Source organism: Mandrillus leucophaeus, unplaced genomic scaffold, assembly GCF_000951045.1.
Source record: "Mandrillus leucophaeus isolate KB7577 unplaced genomic scaffold, Mleu.le_1.0 Scaffold280, whole genome shotgun sequence".
NCBI lineage: Eukaryota > Metazoa > Chordata > Mammalia > Primates > Cercopithecidae > Mandrillus > Mandrillus leucophaeus.
The window spans coordinates 971,057-990,114 of record NW_012102921.1 but is presented as its reverse complement, the minus strand read 5'-3'; the positions used below and the strand labels follow the sequence as shown (position 1 = coordinate 990,114).

At 56.1% G+C, this 19,058-nt stretch overlaps 1 protein-coding gene across 1 annotated transcript in view; it reads left to right on the top strand.

Annotated features, from left to right (window-relative positions):
- The window catches only part of COL26A1 (collagen, type XXVI, alpha 1), a 179,930-nt gene extending 161,257 nt beyond the window's left edge, over positions 1-18,673 (top strand). The window contains exons 7-15 of the mRNA XM_011985214.1: positions 983-1,139; positions 3,483-3,581; positions 4,814-4,966; positions 6,627-6,710; positions 8,677-8,729; positions 10,589-10,624; positions 12,787-12,837; positions 15,252-15,336; positions 17,016-18,673. Of these exons, the coding sequence (XP_011840604.1) occupies positions 983-1,139; positions 3,483-3,581; positions 4,814-4,966; positions 6,627-6,710; positions 8,677-8,729; positions 10,589-10,624; positions 12,787-12,837; positions 15,252-15,336; positions 17,016-17,176 (879 nt within the window). The 3' untranslated portion in view covers positions 17,177-18,673. The remainder of the gene's footprint in view (positions 1-982; positions 1,140-3,482; positions 3,582-4,813; positions 4,967-6,626; positions 6,711-8,676; positions 8,730-10,588; positions 10,625-12,786; positions 12,838-15,251; positions 15,337-17,015) is intronic.
- The last annotated feature ends 385 nt before the right edge of the window (positions 18,674-19,058 follow it).

The following is a 19,058-nucleotide window of genomic DNA, read 5'->3' as shown; positions in this document are numbered from 1 at the left end:
TCTGCCTGTGCACCATGGACCCTCAGCTCAGCCCAGCAGGTCCCTCACGCCTCTGGGCCCCGGGGCCCACCCAGGTTCCCAGCAGGGATCTCCGCCCACCCTGAGCCTATTTCTGGCACACAGCGCCTCCTGCCGCCCTCTTTGGGAGCAGCAGGGACTCATGGGGCTTCTGAGTCCTGTCTCTCAGGTCTTTAAAGGAAGGAGAAAGTCTCCTGGTCCCAGGCTCTGGGTCTCAGCCACCTTTGACTCCTGCCTCCCTCAAGCGGAGAGAGATGGGGCCACACTGCAGGCTGGTCCCAAGCAATCGTGGCCACTCTCGTTTTTCTGGAAAACCTTCTACAGGTCATGTGCCACAAGGGGCGTATTAATACTCACCCTTCCTCTCTCCTCCCTCCCTTTCTTCCCTTCCTTTTCTCTCTGTCTCTCTGTGTATGTGTGTGTGTGTATGTGTTTTCTCTCTCTCTCTTTTTTTGTAGATGGGGTCTCGATGTGTTGCCCAGGCTAGAACGCAGTGGCACAATCGTAACTCACTGTAGCCTTGAACTCCTGGGCTCAACCTCCTGAGTAACTGGGACTGCAGGGCTGTGCCACCTCGCCCAGCTAATTTTTTTTATTTTTTGCAGAGATGGTGGTCTCACTGTGTTGTCCAGGCTGTTCTCAAACTCCTGGCCTCAAGTGATCCTCCAGCCTCAGCCTCTCAAAGTGCTGGGATTACAGGCATGAGCCACCGCTCCCGGCCAGCACAGGGACTTTGACGGTGTCCGAAAGGCACTGCTTGAACCTGAGGGTCCAGGAAGACTTTCTTAATGTGAGAAGGAGGAGAGGGCTGGGATGGAGGGAACCCCGGCTATGGGTGAGGTGCTCCCACTAAGAAGCATGACGAGGCACACGCAGCATGGACAGCTGCAGGTCTCATGGGGTGCACACACGTGTCCCTGCCCTGGCCTGACTGGGACCTGATTCTCTGTCTCCTTTGGCCCAGGTCCTCCTGCTAGAAGCAGCAGAACGGCCCTCGAGCCCCGACAACGACCTGCCGGCTCCCCAGATCACCCCTCCCCCCTGGAACGAGGACTTCTTCCCCGACGCCATCCCTCTCGCTCACCCGGGGCCACGACAGAGAAGGCCCACGGGCCCAGCCGGTGAGTGAGGGCTGCAGAGAGGACAGGCTGGGGCAGCCGAAGGGGCCTTAGGCACGGCATCCCAGGGTCTCCCTGGAGAGGCCACACACTAGGCTCTCTGGATCAGACATGCCACCTGGCATTTTGAAAAATTAAGCTAACAGTTGAAAACTGGGGGATTTTACCTAAAAGCCAGGATTTCTAATTTTTCTTAAAAAGTAGACGATCTGGCCAGGCGTAGTGGCTCTGTAAGGCTGAATCCAGGAGTTGAAGGCTGGGGTTTACCATGAGTGGTCAGGATCTGCACTGTGCCAATTATTAAATATTTTCATATCTGATATGAAATGCAGATATAATTTTTTTTTTTTTTGAAATGGAGTCTTTCTCTGTCACCCAGGCTGGAGTGCCGTGTCATGATGTCAGCTCACCGCAACCTCTGCCTCCTGGGCTCCAGTGATTCTCCTGCCTCAGCCTCCCGAATAAGTGGGATTACAGGCACGCACCACCAAGCCCAGCTAATTTTTGCATTTTTAGTAGAGATGGGTTTTTCCATGTTGGCCAGGCTGGTCTCGAACTCCTGACCTCAAATGATCTGCCCGCCTTGGCCTCCCAAAGTGCTGAGATTACAGGTGTGAGCCAGCACAGCCAGCCTAATTTCTGTATTTTTTAGTAGAGACAGGGTTTCACCATGTTGGCCAGCTGGCCTTGAACTCCTGACCTCAAGTGATCCACCCGCCTCAGCCTCCAAAGTGCTGGGATTACCGGTGTGAGCTAGCGCGCCCAGCCTACAGATACCATTCTTAATCTTCACACAAAGCTTGGAAGCTTTGAGGTTACAGGGGAGACACCTGAGACTCAGAGAAGTTAAGTGACACCCCTGGGGTCACCCAGCAAGCCAGGGGCATTTTGCCTCCGTGATTCTCTGCCCTTAGAGCCCTTTGGAGTGGGCGCTCTCCCCTCCCCTCTGTTCTGTGTGTCCATTCTAATGCTGGGTTGGGGAGCAGGGGCAGAGCAGGGAGGAGAGATGCATGACAGAGGTGGCCTCCAGTGGCCAGTCCCAAGGCTGGGGAAGGGGACTGAAGGCACTCTTTGAAAGGGACTGAAGGCTGTGGGAGGAGGGCCGAGCTCAGGTCTGCTATGGGAAGGGGAACCTCTCGCTCTGGTCCGCTGGCCCACCCCGGAGCTGCTGTCCCTAAAGTCTCACACCCAGAGCGTTATCCCATGCCCACATTCTTCAAATCTTTCTTCGGGGATGGAGGATGAGGGGGCTTCCCATCCCACCGGGGACCCAGGCCCCTCAAAAGGGGATGCCTGGCGAGATCTTCCCAACCAGGGAAATGCAGTTTCAAGAATGGCCACCAGGTGGCGCACACACCCTACCCATGGTGACATCTGCAGCCAACCTGGATCCCAGAGAGCAGGTGGGGCTCTTCCGAGGCCAGCAGCCCTCAGCCAGGCCCTCCCCACCATACCACAGTCCCATGCAGCGGAGTGCAAAGGGCCCTAAGACTCCGCGCAGGTCCCTTCATCAGATCAGGAAACTTTTTTTTTTTTTTTTTTGTCTGAGACACGGTCTAGCTCTGTATGCCACTCTGGGGTGCAGTGGTGTGATCATAGCTCACTGCAGCTCAGACGTCCTGGGCTCAAGCCATCCTCCCACCTCACCCTCGCCAGTAGCTGGGGCCACAGGCATGCACCACTACACCCTGCTAACTTTTGCATCTTTTGTAGAGATGGGGTCTCACTAAGTGGCCCAGGCTGGTCTCAAACTCCTTGGGCTCAAGTGATCTTCCTGCCTCAGCCTCCCAAAGTGCTGAGCACACACTTTTGAGCAACCTCTCTGGGCCAGAGGGAGAAAGGACTGTCCCCTGGCCACACAGCAGGCCTTACCTCTCCATCTCCTTGTCCACCCTTGGGGCTTGGAGACCTGTAGCTGGGAAGATCCTCCTGGGGCCTCCTCGGAGGCCGCGTATTGGGGAGCACTTTGCCACAAGCCCGGTTCTTGACCCTAAGCAGGGAGACAGTAGGGTGTAAGAGAGGGACCTGGAGCTAAGCAACTTCAGCTGCGGCCTGGCTGTGTGACCTTGGGGAAGCGACAACCTTCCTGAGCCTCAGTTTCCCCACATTGAAAATGGGAACGAAAGCAGTTCTTGGAATCATAGATGTTCCTAAGTGCAAAACTAGTTTGTGAATTATAATAAACAACAACTCCAAGGTGATGTGAGTGACTTTGCCTGTTTGGGGAGTTCCAGGCAGGTGGGGCTCCTGGGGGAAGGTGGGCCAATGGCCCAGGGAGCCAAGCCTGGAGCCACTGGAGGCTGGGGGTCCACTGTGTTCTGATGCTGTATCTCCTTCTCTCCCCAGGGCCCCCAGGGCAGACAGGACCACCAGGGCCTGCAGGCCCCCCTGGGTCCAAAGGTGACCGAGGCCAGACAGGAGAGAAGGGCCCAGCAGGGCCCCCTGGTATGAAAACCCCCCACATATGTGATGTTGTCAACCTGCGGAAGGGGCTGGGCTCTCTCCCCTACCGGAACAGGCGAGGTGTCACATGCACCCACAGCCCTGATCTTGCTGGGTACAAGAAAAACAGGGTCTTTTTTTTTTTATTTTTTTGAGAGGGAGTCTCACTCTGTCGTCCAGGTTGGAGTGCAGTGATGCCATCTTTGCTCATTGCCACCTCCGCCTCCCGGGTTCAAGCAATTCTCCTGCCTCAGCCTCCTGAGTAGCTGGGACTACAGGCACCCACCAACACGCCCAGCTAGTTTTATATTTTCAGTAGAGATGGGATTTCACCATGTTGGTCAGGCTGGTCTCGAACTCCTGACCTCAGGTGATCCAGCCGCCTTGGCTTCCCAAAGTGCTGGGATTACAGGCGTGAGCCACCACTGCACTTGGCACTTTTTTTTTTTTTGAGACAGAGTCTTGCGCTATGTTGCCCAGACTGGAGCGCAGTGGTGCGATCTCGGCTCACTGCCACCTCCACCTCCCGGGTTCAAGCAACTTTCCTGCCTCAACCTACTGAGTAACTAAGATTACAGGTGCCTGCCACGGCTAATTTTTGTGTTTTTAGTAGATACAGGGTTTCACCATGTTGACCAGGCAGGTCTTGAACTCCTGACCACAGGTGATCTGCCTGCCTCAGCCTCCCAAAGTGCTGAGATTACAGGGGTGAGCCACACTGCCTGGCCAAAACAGGGTCTTCAGGGGGCTTCGGGTACAGGCATGAGTGTCGAGGCTGTCAGGGGCCAGGAGCTGTTCTCAGCCATTTAAACACCTCCAGAGACCACCCTCTCGACTCCTCCTGGGTCCTGCGGGGGAAGGACCCCTGGTTCAGCAGGTACAGGGCCAGCCTAGGATGGTGGCTTACACTTGGTGTCCCTGCCACAGGGCTGAGGTCCCTGGGAGGGACCAATGGGCTTCTGGCCACCGCCTTTGCTGATTTCACTGTCCCTGCCCCGCTCAACCTCCCCAGCTGCTCCTAAGTATCCCCTCTGGACTGGGCTGGGAAGGGGAGCCCATTTCAATTACACCCCAGGACACCCCCAAGGAAGACTGTGGATTGGAGGCCACCACTGACTGGCTGTGTGTCCCTGACCAACCTTGTTTCTTTCAGGGCCTCAGTTTCCCCATTTGTAATGTCGCAGCCACCCACCAGGCTCCAGCCACCACAGTGACTGTTCTTTTCCTCATTGCAGGGCTCCTGGGGCCTCCAGGGCCCCAGGGGCTTCCTGGAGAGATGGGGCGCCCCGGCCCCCCAGGACCACCCGGCCCAGCAGGCAGCCCAGGCCCCTCACCAAACAGTCCCCAGGGCGCCCTCTACTCCCTGCAGCCACCTACAGACAAAGACAGTGAGTGACGCGCTTGGGGGCCGGGGGAGGGCTGAGCTATGCCGTGTGCTGGCAGGGATTGGCCTTCCTTAAAGGATCCTGGGAAGTGGACCCCTCCACATGCCCATCCTGCTGCACCCAACTGGCTCACTCCTGCATGCCTTCTCCAGGAAGCCCTCCATGCAGTGTTCAGGGCCTGCCAGAGACAATGGCAGGGAACAGCTTGAGAGCAAGGCTTGGCCCCCGCGCTGAGCATCCCCAGGGGAACCCAGTGCTGGCTCCCAGCCCTGCTGTTGGCCCCAAAGTGGCCTGTCTCTGCCTCAGTGCTCAGCTCCCTGCCTTTGGGGTCCTGCGCCCCAAAGGTCACTCTGCTGGCTGACTTGGCCCAGATTCCCTACCTGGCTACCCCACCCCAGCGAGGTTATGCCTTGTTGCACTTATTCCTCAACCGTCCTCACTGCAGGTCGTTCAGCAGGTGTTTAATGAGCACCTACTATGTGCAGGGCACACGGTTTTAGCCACTGGGGATACAGCAGTGTGCAAAACAAACTCTGGCGCTCGGGGGCACAGGCCAGTCCAAGAGAGCTTCTGAACACACAGAAATGTCCACTTGTACCTTGGGAGGTGGGGACAGGGAGGTGCAGAGAGTGGACAGGACCAGGACTCTGGGCCCAAGGGACCATGAGGCAGTGGGAGGCTAGGCATAGGAGTCCGTGAGCCCTGAGAGGAATATCATTTCTGGTTAAGTGTCCTGGCAACTAAGATTTTAATTTTAATTTTTTTTGACATAGGATCTCGCTCTGTTGCGCAGGCTGGAATGCAGTGGTGCCATCATAGCTCACTGTAGCTTCTTACTCCCGGGCTCAAGGGATCCTCCCACCTCAGCCTCCTGAGTAGCCAGAACCACAGGCATGCACCACCACATCTAACTAATTTTTTTTTTTTTTTTTTGAGTGGAGATGGGGCCTCACTACGTTGCCCAGGCTGGTCTGGAGATGTGGTCTCACTATGTTGGCCAGGCTGGTCTTGAACTCCTGGCCTCAAGTGATCCTCCCTCCTTGGCCTCCTAAAGTGCTGGCATTGCAGGTGTGAACCACTGTGCCCAGCCTGGGGAAGGGTTTTATGAGGAAGGTGATGGCATTGCCCTGGGGCCCTGGGTCTGGTTCGGGATGGCCAGGGTGAATCAGGCAGGGGGCTCACCATGGAGGGTTATGGGTGATGGGTTGTTAGACCCCACCCCTGCCCCAGGCAGTGTGGTTGCTGTGATGGAATCAGACACCCCAGGCACAGCTCAGAGGGGTGGGCATGGAGGGCTTCCTGGAGGAGTGAGCCAGTTGGGTGCAGCAGGATGGGCCTGTGAAGTGGAGCCTGGAAGAAGGTGCCAGCCTGGCGCACTGGAGAAGTGAACAGGGCAGACCCAGAGTCTGCAGAGCCTGGATATTGTTCTAGAAGGTACTTGTGTTTTATATGAAGCTGACCGACCTGGCTTTCCCTGCTCTTTGGGTGTCTCCGTGCTCCTCTGAGCAGTGGGGGCAACAGTGTCTGCAGCGGGGCCCAGGGTGATGGGAGGAGCCCCCCTGGGCTCCGTGTGGCCTGGCTCAGGGCTCAGTGCCCAGGACCAGCTTCCCAGCACTGCCAGGTCTGCCCCGCCAGACCCCTGGCTGCTCTGCTCTTCCCACAGATGGAGACTCAAGGCTGGCCTCTGCCATCGTGGACACAGTGCTGGCGGGCATCCCAGGACCCCGGGGCCCCCCTGGTCCACCAGGTAAGTGAATGGTGGACTGGCCTGCATTGAAGACTCCATGCCCCCAGGGCTGGTGGGCCTGAGCCATGGGGCCTCGAGGGGAGCTGAAGGCTGGCTGGGGGTCCATGTCTTCCGGACAGTGCTGGGGACTGGGTCTGTCCCACCCGCTGTGTGGCAGGAAGTGAAGCCCCTCGTTTCCTGGTGGCAGTGCCCCTGGGGGACTGGATGCAAGAAACCCACATGATTCTGCTGGAATAAGATGCTTGCATGAGGCTGCCCTTGCATGGGCCAGAGAGGGACACACACCAGTGGGGGATGAGGTCAGGACAGAGGTGGCAGGAAGTCCCTACTTTTGAGGCAGAAACCAAGGGCCCTGGGGCTCAAATGGGCCAGGACCTGGCCTTCAGTCCTGGCCTGACCTTTCATCATCCACATTCCTCACTGTGGGAGGAGTGCAGGGCTGACTCCCCTGCCGCTACCTGACCGGGAAGGGAGTCATTCATTCATTCGTTCATTCATTCATACATTCATTTGTTCATTCATTCGTTCGTTTATTCATTCGTTGGTTCATTCATTCATTCATTCATTCATTCATTCATTCATTGGTTTATTCATTCGTTCGTTCGTTCATTCATTCATTCGTTCATTCATTCATTCATGCATGCATGCATGCATTCATTCATTCATTCCTCTGTGCATCTCACAAACATTCGTTGAGCATCTGCTACTACATGTGCTGGACAGTGAGCTGGGTTCCCGGGACTCCTGAATAATCAAAACAAACATCATCGTGAAACTCTCATTCTGGTGGAGGACAGAAATGTCATCATAAATTGTGACTTTAACAGGATCTGAGGGAGCTACAAGGGAGAAGCTGGGGCGTGGCAGGGAGGCCCCGTCAAAACGTGACATTTCAGCAGATGCTGTAGGGAGGAGAGGGAGTGAACCCAGAGGGTACCTGGGAGCCTTCAGGTGACATGCCAGGTCTCAGGAGAACTGGACAGACTCCTGATATTTGTCCCCTGGAGTGCCTGTCCTCACATGCCCTCTCCAAACCTGGGAGCCAGGCCATGCTGGACAGCCCAACAAGGGGCTCCCTGCACCACAGGAGGCATGGGCCCATGTGGGGTCATGAGACACCAAGGCCTCACTCTTCCTAGCAGGTTGGAGGTTAGTCGTGAATCTCCCTCCCTGAGCTGGGCACACACACGAGACCCAGCCTGGCCCTCTGGGTACCCCATGGCCCATGGGGGAGACAGATGTGAAAACCTCAGTGGCCATGGGCAGCAGCTGGTTTACATAAGGGATTTGCTTAGGGGAGCAGTGGAAATCTGGGAAGGCTTCCTGGAAGAGGTGATGCTCCGTGTCAGACTAGTAAGAAAACCAATAGGAAAGGGTTTGCTGGGAGAGTAGAGGGATAGGGAGGCTCCAGGAGGAAGGACAGCTTTAGCAGAGACGCCAGGAGGGTGTCTGGCTGGGGCCGGGGGGGTGGGAAGGGGCCAGGCTGAGGACTTCGGAGCCCTGAAAGAGACCTAACTGGGCTTGGATTTTTGAAAGCGTGCTCTGGGGTGCATAGGGAGGGTGGATGGTCAGGAGGTTGCTATAGTAACCCTGGCAAGAGGGATGGGTTCCAGGTCCCGAGCGGGGACAGACCTGAGAGACGTACCAGGGGACCAACTGGCTGGGGCACGGGACCGGTCTGGATGGACTTCCTCCCTCGCCTGCCAGGTCTCAGGACTGGGGCTGCCTCATGGACGAGGCCCTGGGAGGAGGAGGTGTGGGAGCTGTGAGCAGCCAGTGGAGAGGGCCCTGAGCTCTGAGGATGGAGACCTAGTTGACAGGGGCTGTTCCTCCCCCCTCCCCTGCCCCATTCATTCCCAAACCCTCCTTTGCTTCCCATGGAGACAGATCCAGAACAGGTGCTGGGGCGGGAAGCTGGGGATGCCCCTCTCTGGCCCCAGGTGACCATCTGTGACTCTGTCCACAGGTCCCCCTGGGCCTCAAGGTCCCCCAGGACCCCCAGGAACACCTGGATCCCAGGTAAGGACTTGGCCATTTTAGGTATGGTGTGGGAGGCGGTGGGGGGAGGGGTGGCCTTGTCTCCCTAGGGGAGAAGAAGCACCTTCTTACCAGCAGCAGGAGTCACTCAGGAAGGAGCCAGTTGGCCTGGCCGGTGAGATTTTACTTTATTTTGTTTTATTTATTTTTTAATTTATTTTTGAGACGGAGTCTCTCTCTGTCATCCAGGCTGGAGTGCAGTGGCGCCATCTCGGCTCATGCAACCTCCACCTCCTGGATTCAAGCAATTCTCCTGCCTCAGCCTCCCGAGCAGCTGGAATTACAGGCGCCAGCCACCATGCCCAGCTAATTTTTGTAGTTTTAGTAGAGACGGGGTTTCACCATGTTGCCTAGGCTGGTCTCAAACTCCCAACCTCAAGTAATCCACCCTCCTCAGCCTCCCAAAGTGCTGAGATTACAGGCATGAGCCACTGCACCTGGCCAAGATTTTAATTTTATTAGCAGCAGCGACTGTTTGCTGACTATATCCTCCTCCCGTTATGTCAGGGAGGTGTTAGCACCACCCCCATTTCACAGATGAGCTAACTGAGCCCCAGAGAGACCAGCTGCTGCCTGAGGTTGCACAGACAGTGTAGGCAGAGTTGGGGCCCCTCACCCTGCCCTGAGAATTGCCCATGGGGAGGCGGCACCCCAAGCCTGACTCAACCCCAAACCCCAGGCTCGCCCTGCCTCTGCAGCTGTGTCAGAAGTCAGGAAGAGCAGGTGCAAAGGCCCTGAGGCAGGGAAAAGCCTGGCAGGCAGTGAGCAAAGGAGTGTGTGGTGTGGGATGAGGCGCAGTGGGCAGGGCCTTACCTACGGGACCCAGGTGTGGGCTTTTGTTACAGTGGATGAAATTATTGAGTTTCAGGGAGGGTGATTCCATGATCTTATTTACATCTTTAAAAAGCTCCTCTGAGGGGCCAGGTGTGGTGGCTCATGCCTGTAATCTCAGCACTTTGGGAGGCCAAGGTGGGAGGATCGCTTGAACCCAGGAGTTTAAGATCAGCCTGGGCAACATAGCAAGACCTCATCTCTACAAAAAATGAAAAAATTAGCCTGGTGTGCTGGCGTGCACCTGTAGTCCCAGCTGCTTGGGAGGCTGAGATGGGAGGATGGCTTGAGCCCAGGAGTTGGAGGCTGCAGTGAGCTCTGCTGGCACCACTGCCCTCCAGCCTGGGTGACAGAGCAAGACCCTGACTCATTAAAAAAAAAATTAATTAAATACATAAAAATAGAAAGTAGACTCAGCATGTCTGGCTGATGGAATGAGTCTGTGAGAAGGGCAGGGAAGGCTCTGGGTTCACTCCCTGGTGTGTGCCCGGAGGAGCTGAGAGGACCAGGGAGGCATTTCCTGAGAAGGGGAGGCTTGGGGGTGGGGGCCACCAGGAGTTCCCTTAGGAGACGGGGGAAGTGGGCACCTCATGGTCAGCTGGGTGGAGATGTCAGGGGACAGCTGTTCATGGGCCTGAGGCTCCCGGGAGCCGTCTAGGCTGACGTCAGCACACGGGGGACCCTGGCCATTGCTGTTAGTATTACTGGTTCTCTACACACACTGGGCCACCTGCTCCCCTTCTTTGCCTGACAGCCGTACGTGGCATTGGCCCATTTTGCAGGCGAGAAGACTGAGGGCTCAGCTGGGGTCGCTAGTCAAATACCAGCTCAAGGTGGCTCCAGGACTGGAGGCCTTTGAGTCTGCCCTTCCCCTGCCTGCCAGGCCATCCTCCTCTCCCTTCCTCTTCTGCAGACTCGGAGCTCAGTGGGCGGGGATAGGGATGGCCAGAGGGTACTGGAGACTTGGCCGGGACAGGCAGGCCTCACGTGCTGCCTTTGGTTTTCTGCAGGGCCTGGCTGAAGAGCGAGGCACGGTGGGGCCGTCCGTAAGTGTGGGCTGTGCAGATGGCCACTCCCAGGCAGAGGCTCTGATGCAAGCCCAGGGCGCTGGGTGGCTGGGGTTGCTGGGAGGTTTGGCCCTGGGCGGCCCTGCTGGAGCTCAGGCAACAGGGAGTAACTGAGAAATGACTCAAATAACCTCCTGCTGCGGGGTGAGGAGGGGAGCCATCTCCAGAGGGTGGACTGACAGTCCTGAGCGCTTGCAGCCCTGGGTTAATGCACTGTGTGACCCTGGCCTTTCATTCATGTGCTGTGTGGCCTGGGGCCACGTGTTAACACGCTGTGTGACCTGGGAAGTCCCTTCTTTTCTCTGAACCTCCCCAAAATAGGCTTAGACAGCCGGCCTCTAATCGACTTTCTTGGAAACAAGAATTTATGAGTCTCCCAGCCTGACCAACACGGTGAAACCCCATTTCTACTAAAAATACAAAAATTAGCTGGGTGTGGTGGTGCACACCTGCAGTCCCAGCTACTCTGAAGGCTGAGACAGGAGAATTGCTTGAACCCGGAGGCAGAGGTTCCAGTGAGCCGGGATTGTGCCACTGCACTCTAGCCTGGGTGACAGAGTGAGACTCTATCTCAAAAAAAAAAAAAAAAAAGAATTTATGAGTCTCGATTTCTGCCTCTAGGGCCAAGGTGCTTCCTTGATGTCCAAGCCTCACTGCAGGGGTGTGGGGCGGCGGGGAGGAGGAATGGAGCTTTGCTGAACACCTCTATGTGCTGGCCACAGTGGAGGTGCTCTCTTCCCCGACAGCGCATGTAAGCTTCACAGCAACCCCAAGAGACCATGCTTTATTATCCCTGTTTGCCAAAACTGGCCACTAAGGCTCAGAGAGGTTCAGTAACTTGCCCAAAGCCACACAGCAAGGCAGTGGTGGAGCCTGGATTTGAACTGGGGAGTGTCAAGCACCCAAGCCTTACCTCTTTCTGTGCTTGTCTAGTGACCAAACACAACAGAGGAGACACAGTGATGGCACTTCTAGCTGCCAGGCTCTAAGCTCATTGTCCCTGTTGATAACTTAATTCTCCGAATAACAGATGAGATAGATACTATTACTGATCCCATTTTAGAGGTGAGAAAACTGAGGCACCAAGAAGCAGAGTGACCCACTAAAGGTCACACAGTAGTAGCTGGACATTTGGATGTCACTGTGAGCCGGGCATGGTGGTGGCTCATACCTGTAACCCCAGTGCTTTGGGAGGCCAAGGCAGGAGGATCATTTTGAGGCCAGGAGTTCAAGACCAGCCTGGACAATGTAGTGAGACCCCCATCTCTACAAAAACATTAAAAAATGAGTTGGGTTGTGGTGATGCGTGCCTGTAGTCCTAGTTACTCAGGAGACTGAGGTTGGAGGATCACTTGAACCCAGGAGGCAGAGGCTGCAGTGAACCATGATCGCGTCACTGCACTCCAGCCTGGGCAACAGAGCAAGACCCTGTCTCAAAAAGTTGGCCGGGCGCAGTGGCTCACGCCTGTAATTCCAGCACTTTGGGAGGCCAAGGCAGGCAGATCACTTGAGGTCAGGAGTTCGAGACGAGCCTGGCTAACATGGTGAAACCCCGTCTCTACTAAAAATACAAAAATTAGCCATGCGTGGTGGCACTGTAATCCCAGCTACTCAGGAGGCTGAGGCAGGAGAATCGCTTGAACTTGGGAGGTGGAGATTGCAGTGAGCCGAGATCACACCACTGCACCCCAGCCTGGGTGACAAGAGCAAAAACTCCGTCTCAAATAAATAAGTAAATAAAATACAGTAAAATACGTGACTTTGAATCTGGTATTACTGGCCTTGTGTTAGAGACAGACAGCAGCCCTTCCAGGCAGGCTACTCGATCCTGGAGGGGCCCAGGCAAGAACTTGCTGGCTTCCTAGCCTGAGTCTCTTCTGCCCCAGAAACAGAATGAAGCACCTATAGCCTAGCCTGGACCCGTCCCTGCCGTGCCAGCTGAGCAGGCTGTGCCGCAGAGCCGTGGCCTCCCCTGTTATGCTCACCCCAGGGCAGGAGTCCCTAGGGTGCCTAGCACCCGTTCCCCAGGCCCTGCCTGCCCAGCCTGCCCCTGACTCCCCGCAGGCCCCCAGGGAACTGGAGAGGGTGGAGAGGTGCCCCCACCTCCAGTTCCGGTGTTGACTGTGTGACTTGCTTCTTAGGGTGAACCTGGCGTGAAGGGGGAAGAAGGAGAGAAAGCCGCCGCTGCAGAGGTAACTGTGCCTGCCTGCCATGTTCCCTCCCACCTCCTTGGCTGTGAGCACTGTCACGGAGGGCAGGTGCCCCACAGATCTGCACTGACCCGCAGCCGGCCCTGAGCTGGGTGCTGGGCCACCGGGAGTATGGGGTCCCCGTCCTGAGAAGTTCGCAGCCCAGTGGGGAACTTAGCTGAGTACAGCAGTGATTGCAAGAGAGTGAGAAGGTGGCTGGGTGGGGATGCCACAGAGCGGGTAATTGGCCCTTGCGAGGCTTCCCGAGACAGGGAGAGGAGTCACAGACTTGTAGGAAAGACAGTCTCCCTGGAGGAGGAGGCTTCAGGCTGCGGAGTCCCTCTCAACGGACTGGGTTCTCCCGTGAATGGCATCTGGGCATGGACATGCCCACAAGGTCAAGGGCGCTGGGGGACTGAAGGGGACAGAGCTGCTGGATGTGGGACAGGATGGATGGAGGAAGAGGGACTTGCAAACTGGGAATCTGAGGAGAGAAGATTGGAGCAAGCAGAGGCTGGGGCCGGCGGGGAGGGGGAAGCTGGGGCATGGGCTTGGCTGTGGGGACCTGTGGCTTCTGGGAGGAGGAGGGGAGGCTGAGGCTGGGGTCGTGGATGAAGGGGATGAAGGGCTCATTTGAGGTCCAAAGTCAAACTCCTCTCAGCTGGCCCTGAGCTGGGTGCTCGGCCACCAGGGATACAGGGTCCTTGCCCTGAGAAGTTCACAGCCCAGCAGGGGACACAGCTGAGGACAGCAGTGATTGCAAGAGAATGAGAATGCTGTTGCTGCCTGGGGACCGGCAGGGGAGGCCTTGAAAGCTCAAAATGAAAGTGCCTGAGAGGGGTGTCCCCTGGGTGTGTCAAAGCTGGGCGGGCAAAACAGAAGGGCCAGGGTGGATCTGGGGGACCTTCAGGAGGTCCTTGCAAGACCAGAGAAAGGGAAGCGGCTGGAATGAAGGCGCTGTGGGGGGTGCAGGAGGCAGTGAGAGCGGCTGAGGCATGAGCCTGATACACTGGTCCCTCACAGCCGTACTCTGAGAGGTGACCGTGACCCCCTCCATTTCATAGCAGCAACCTGCCCTGGCCTGTAATCCCAGCACTTTGGGAGGCTGAGGTGGGAGGATCGCTTGAGCCCATGAGATCAAGACCAGCCTGGGAAACGTAGCGAGACCCAATTTCTTAAATAATAATAATAATAATAATAATAATGAGACAGGTATGGTGGCGTGTGCTTGTAGTCCCAGCTACTTGGGAGGCTGAGGCAGGAGGATCGCTTGAACCCAGGAGGTTGAGGCTGCAGTGAGCTGTAATCGTGCCACTGTACTCCAGTCTGGGCAACAAAGCAAGACCCTGTCTCTAAAAACTAAAAATAAAAAATAAAAATAAAAATAAACTAAAAAAAGTAAAAATAACAAATAAAAAACCACCTGTGACTTAGGAACATGAGGCTCAGACCCTTGGTCTCCCCTTCCCTGAGTTGGGGACAGGACACTGACATCCCCATCCCAGACCCTGCAACTGGCTCAACTTCCCATTGCCTTTGGCCCCCTGGTAGGCAGACCTTTCTCCTATAACCCAGTAGGATGCTTTTTGGCTTCCTTTTGTTTCATTTTAAGCTAAATTAATCTGAACGTAAGACAGACCTGTCATGTTACACCAGCAAAAGGCACCCGTTCTGCTGCCAGCTCCCAGGGCTGGGCAGGATGGGGACAACGGCTTTGTCTCCTCACATCCCTTTTCTTTTCAGAGTGGCCTTGATACCTGCCTTCTTGATAAGTCAGCACCCTGTCTTGGCTCATTCAGGTGTCTCTGTCCAGAAGGTCCTCTGCCCGTGTGTAGACCGGGCCCTTGAAATATAGACTCCGCCATTGTGCCAGCGTGCCAGCCTACCCGCCTGCACTGTGAAGTAGTGGCTTTCTCTGCTGTCTTTCTTGCCTGGCGCGGCCACACCTACCCTGCCCCTTGCCTGCTGTTTGGTGGAGAGCTCTCGGTGGGGCGTTCAAGGAAGGAAACAAGCAAAGAACCTCCTACCTTCAGGCCCTGGGATAGGTGCTCTGTCCTGGTTAGGGTATTTTCAGGGCGTGCCAGGGAAGCTGACAGGCAGCTGTGGTGGAAGGAAAAGCTCAGGCTGGAGGCCGACAGGTGTGGATCTGCAGTCTGGATCGACTGCTTTGCCAGGCTGTGTGGCCGTAGGGAGGTTGCCTGCCCTCTCTGTGTTTCAAGTTCTTTGTCTGTGAACAGGGTTTGAAGCCCTGGCTGGCACATAGTTGATGATGTTCAGTCTATGCTTGTTTGCAGTGGTGAGGGTGTCAGGTGGGAAGAGGCAGGGGTGGAGGATTTGAGGACACATACACTGTATGAGGATGGCCCTGAACCCCTCCTCACAGCCGGCCCTGACCCTGGCCATTTCCTCCCCGCCAGGGTGAGGGGGTGCAGCAGCTGAGAGAGGCCCTGAAGATCCTGGCAGAGCGAGTCCTCATCCTGGAGCACATGATTGGGATCCACGGTGAGCAGTGACCAGGACCAGCAGGCTGGGAATCTCCCCTCCCTCCTTCCTCTCCCTCCCATGCTGCCTCTGGTCTCTGGTCTCCCTCTCTGACCCCTAGTCTGACCCTGCCCCTCCCCTGCTCAAAGACCCTCAGTGGCTCCCTGCTGCCCTTGACGGACTTCCACGTGCATCAGCCCAGTTTCCCAGCCCCTCCCTAGTATAGCCATGGTGGCCAGAGCCCTGCCAAGCCATGTTGAGGCCCCTCCCACCTCCATGCCTTTGCTCGGGCCATCCCTCTGCCTGGTGAACACTGACTGCCACTTCAGGACCGCTCAGAGATCTCTGCCTCTGTGAAGCCTTCTCTGAACCCTTCTCTTTGTCCCTGTGGTGCTCTGGGGAGCCTTCCATTCCATGCTGGGATGGTGTTTCTGTGACCCTCTGGGAGTCCCTTGTGCAGAACAGTAAATGGTGCTTCTGCAGGGCCTGGAGCACAGGCCCGTCAGCATTTGTTGGAGAATGAATGGATGAATGAATGGGTGAATGGACAGCTGGGTGGGTGGGTGAGTAAGTGAATGAATGGCTGGTTGCCTGGATGAATGTATGAATGGGTGGATGCATAGATAGATGAATGAATGAATGGTTGAATGGACAGGTGGATAGATGGATGAGTAAGTGAATGGGTAGAGGCATGGATAAATAAATGAATAGGTAGATGGATGGATGGATGGATAAGTGGACAGGTATGTGGGTGAATAAGTGAGTGAATGGATGAATGGATGGATGGATGGATGGGTAAATGAGTGAATGAACGGATAGGTGCATAGAAAAATGAATGACTGAGTGGATGGATGGATGGATGGATAGATGGATGGATGGATCGATGAGTGGACAGGTGGGTGGGTGGATAAGTGAGTGGATGGATGGATGGATGGATGGATGGATGGATGGATGGATGGGCAGGTAAATGAGTGAATGAATGGATAGATGCATAGATAAATGAATGACTGAGTGGATGGATGGATGGATGGATGGATAAATGGATGGATGTATGAGTGGGCAGGTGGGTGGGTAAATGAGTGAATGAATAGACGCATGGATGAATTAATGAATGGGTGGATGGATGGGTGAGTGGACAGGTAGGTGGGTGAATAGGTGAGTGGATGAATAGATGGATGGATGGATGGATGGATGGATGGATGGATGGATGGATGGATAGGTGGATGGGTAAATGAGTGAATGAATGGATAGATGCATAGATAAATGAATGACTGGATGGATGGATGGATGGATGGATGGATCGATGAGTGGACAGGTGGGTGGATAAGTGAGTGGATGGATGGATGGATGGATGGATGGATGGATGGATGGATGGATGGATGGGCAGGTAAATGAGTGAATGAATGGATACATGCAAAGATAAATGAATGACTGAGTGGATGGATGAATGGGTGAATGGATGAATGGATGGATACACAGATGGATGAATGGGTCAATGGACAGGCGGATGGGTGAATGAGTGAATGGATGGATGGATGCATGGATCCATGAATGAATGCATCAGGAGCTGAAAGCCTGCTGCTGCCTTGCTTTTCCACGCTGGACAAGAGCATCTCTCCGCAGCCACGTATCATGATCAAAGGTGCCCCCAAGTGTTCCTAAGGCTCTACCTCGAGTCCACCCTTCTGCTCTCCTTCCAGATCCCCTGGCCTCCCCGGAGGGAGGTTCTGGCCAGGATGCCACCCTGAGAGCCAACCTCAAGATGAAGAGGGGTGGCCCCCGACCCGATGGGGTTCTTGCTGCCTTGCTTGGGCCTGACCCTGGACAGAAGAGCGTGGACCAGGCCAGCAGCAGGAAGTGAGAGCCCACTGCTCCAGGACACCCTGTCCTGGCTAGAGACCCAGCCCCAGAGGCCTGAGCCGCCGCTGGTTCCTAAAGATGCCCCCAGGGGAACTGGGCTCCAGGCATGGATGATTGTGAGGACCTGGGGGGCTTTGGGGACAGATAATGTCTCCAGGGGCAGGGTCTGGAGGGGCCAACACCCTCATCAGAGCCCTTCTCTGGCCTTGCCCCTCCCCCACCCCCACTCCTGGCTGGAGACGGGGTCTGGGTGGGCTGGGTGCTGGGAATAAGAATAATCCTAATACCCATCATGTATTGAGTCCCTGCTGTAACTGGCCCTGTCCAGGGAACTTTCCTTACGTTGTCTCATATTTAACCCTTAGGAGGTAAGCTTATTATCCCCACTTCACAAGGGGACCGACGCTCGGATGGTAGAAATAACCCTCCCTTGGCCACCAGGTCATGGGTGGCAGGGGCGGGATTTGAACCCAGGCCCCTCAGTTCTTGAAACCATGTTCTCTCGACCCTGCCAGCTTCCCCTCTTCGCGAGAAAACTCAGACAGGGAGGGTGCAGGGCCAGGATGGTTCCTTAAGGCAAGCAGGGTTGCGGGGAGGCTGGGCCAGCCGGTCTGAGGGGATAGGCAGGGTCCTGCAGGGCCTGGGGCTTCCATTCCTCAACCCCCTTCCCCACTGGCTGGGGGGGCGCGGCCTGGCCTGCAGCTGCTCTCAGAGGCCAGGGAGATCCTGAGTAAGTCACTGCCAGCCACGCAGACTTGAGGACCCTGAGAGAGCAGCACTGGGGGTGCAAGGGCCCCCCAAAACCACATCGGCATCACCGGCCACTGCCTCCCAGCCTCACTAAGCCCACCCGCCCTCTCTGGGTCCGTCCCATCCCTGAGCCAGAGGCAGCATTTCATGGGCGTGTCTGTCAGAGGTGGGACTTTCAGCCTCTACCCCACGAGTTCGTCTCTCAGGGGACTCTGTAGGTTTGCTACTTTTGCATGGCACAGCAAGTCCAATGTCCCCTTTGCAAACTGCAGAGAGGGAAACAGAGTCCCAGGCCTGCTGGGAAGAGATGCTCCTGCCTCCCACCTTCCAGAGTTGGGGAGCCTGGCAGGCTCCACGGCAGGCACCAGGTCCCTAGCAGCCCAGAGCAGCTCTGATTGGAGCCCTCAAGGCCTCTGGGGCCCGGGTCTCTGTGATCAGCTCAGCCCTGGTGCTCCTCTTTTGCTGGACTGGGACCTGGGACACAGCCACGACAGCAAACTCAGAGAATTGAAGGTGCTGGCGCCACCCTGGGACACTCTGTCTTCACAGCAGGAGTGACTGTCTCCAGTGCTCTTGGTACTCCTGTTCGGCTGTGGCCTGGTCCCTCTGGGCCCTGGGATCTTCTTTTGGCCCTTGAGGCAGGTCTGGAGAGGCAGTCTGTGTCTTCATGGAGGGGCGGTCAGAGGCGGGCGGGACCGCCAGCCTGTAGCGTTATTATTGTATCTGACAATAAAGGTGCTCTCCCCACTGTGGGTCTGTTTGTGTGGTGACAGCAAGAGGCTGGTCTGCATCTCACCGGCCAGGTGCCAGGAAAGCTGTGAGCAGCTCCAGCCAGGCCCGGGGTGACCACAGGGCCTCTGTGGCAGGAAGGTCCAGCTCTGCCCTCAGGACCTCCAGGGAAGGGGCTGGGAGTGACACACAACAGGCAAGCCCCAGATTGGGGCTTAGCCTGCAAGGGTTCTCGGCTTCACCCAGGAAAGAATTCAAGGGCAAGCTGGAGGTAGGAGAAACAGCTTTATTGGAGGGGCAGGGTTACAGCTCCATGAATCCTCCTGCAGAGCAGGGCTTCCCCCCAGGCAGAGAACAGCAGTTCAGGGTAGTTCTGCACCATATTTATACCTACTTTTAATTGC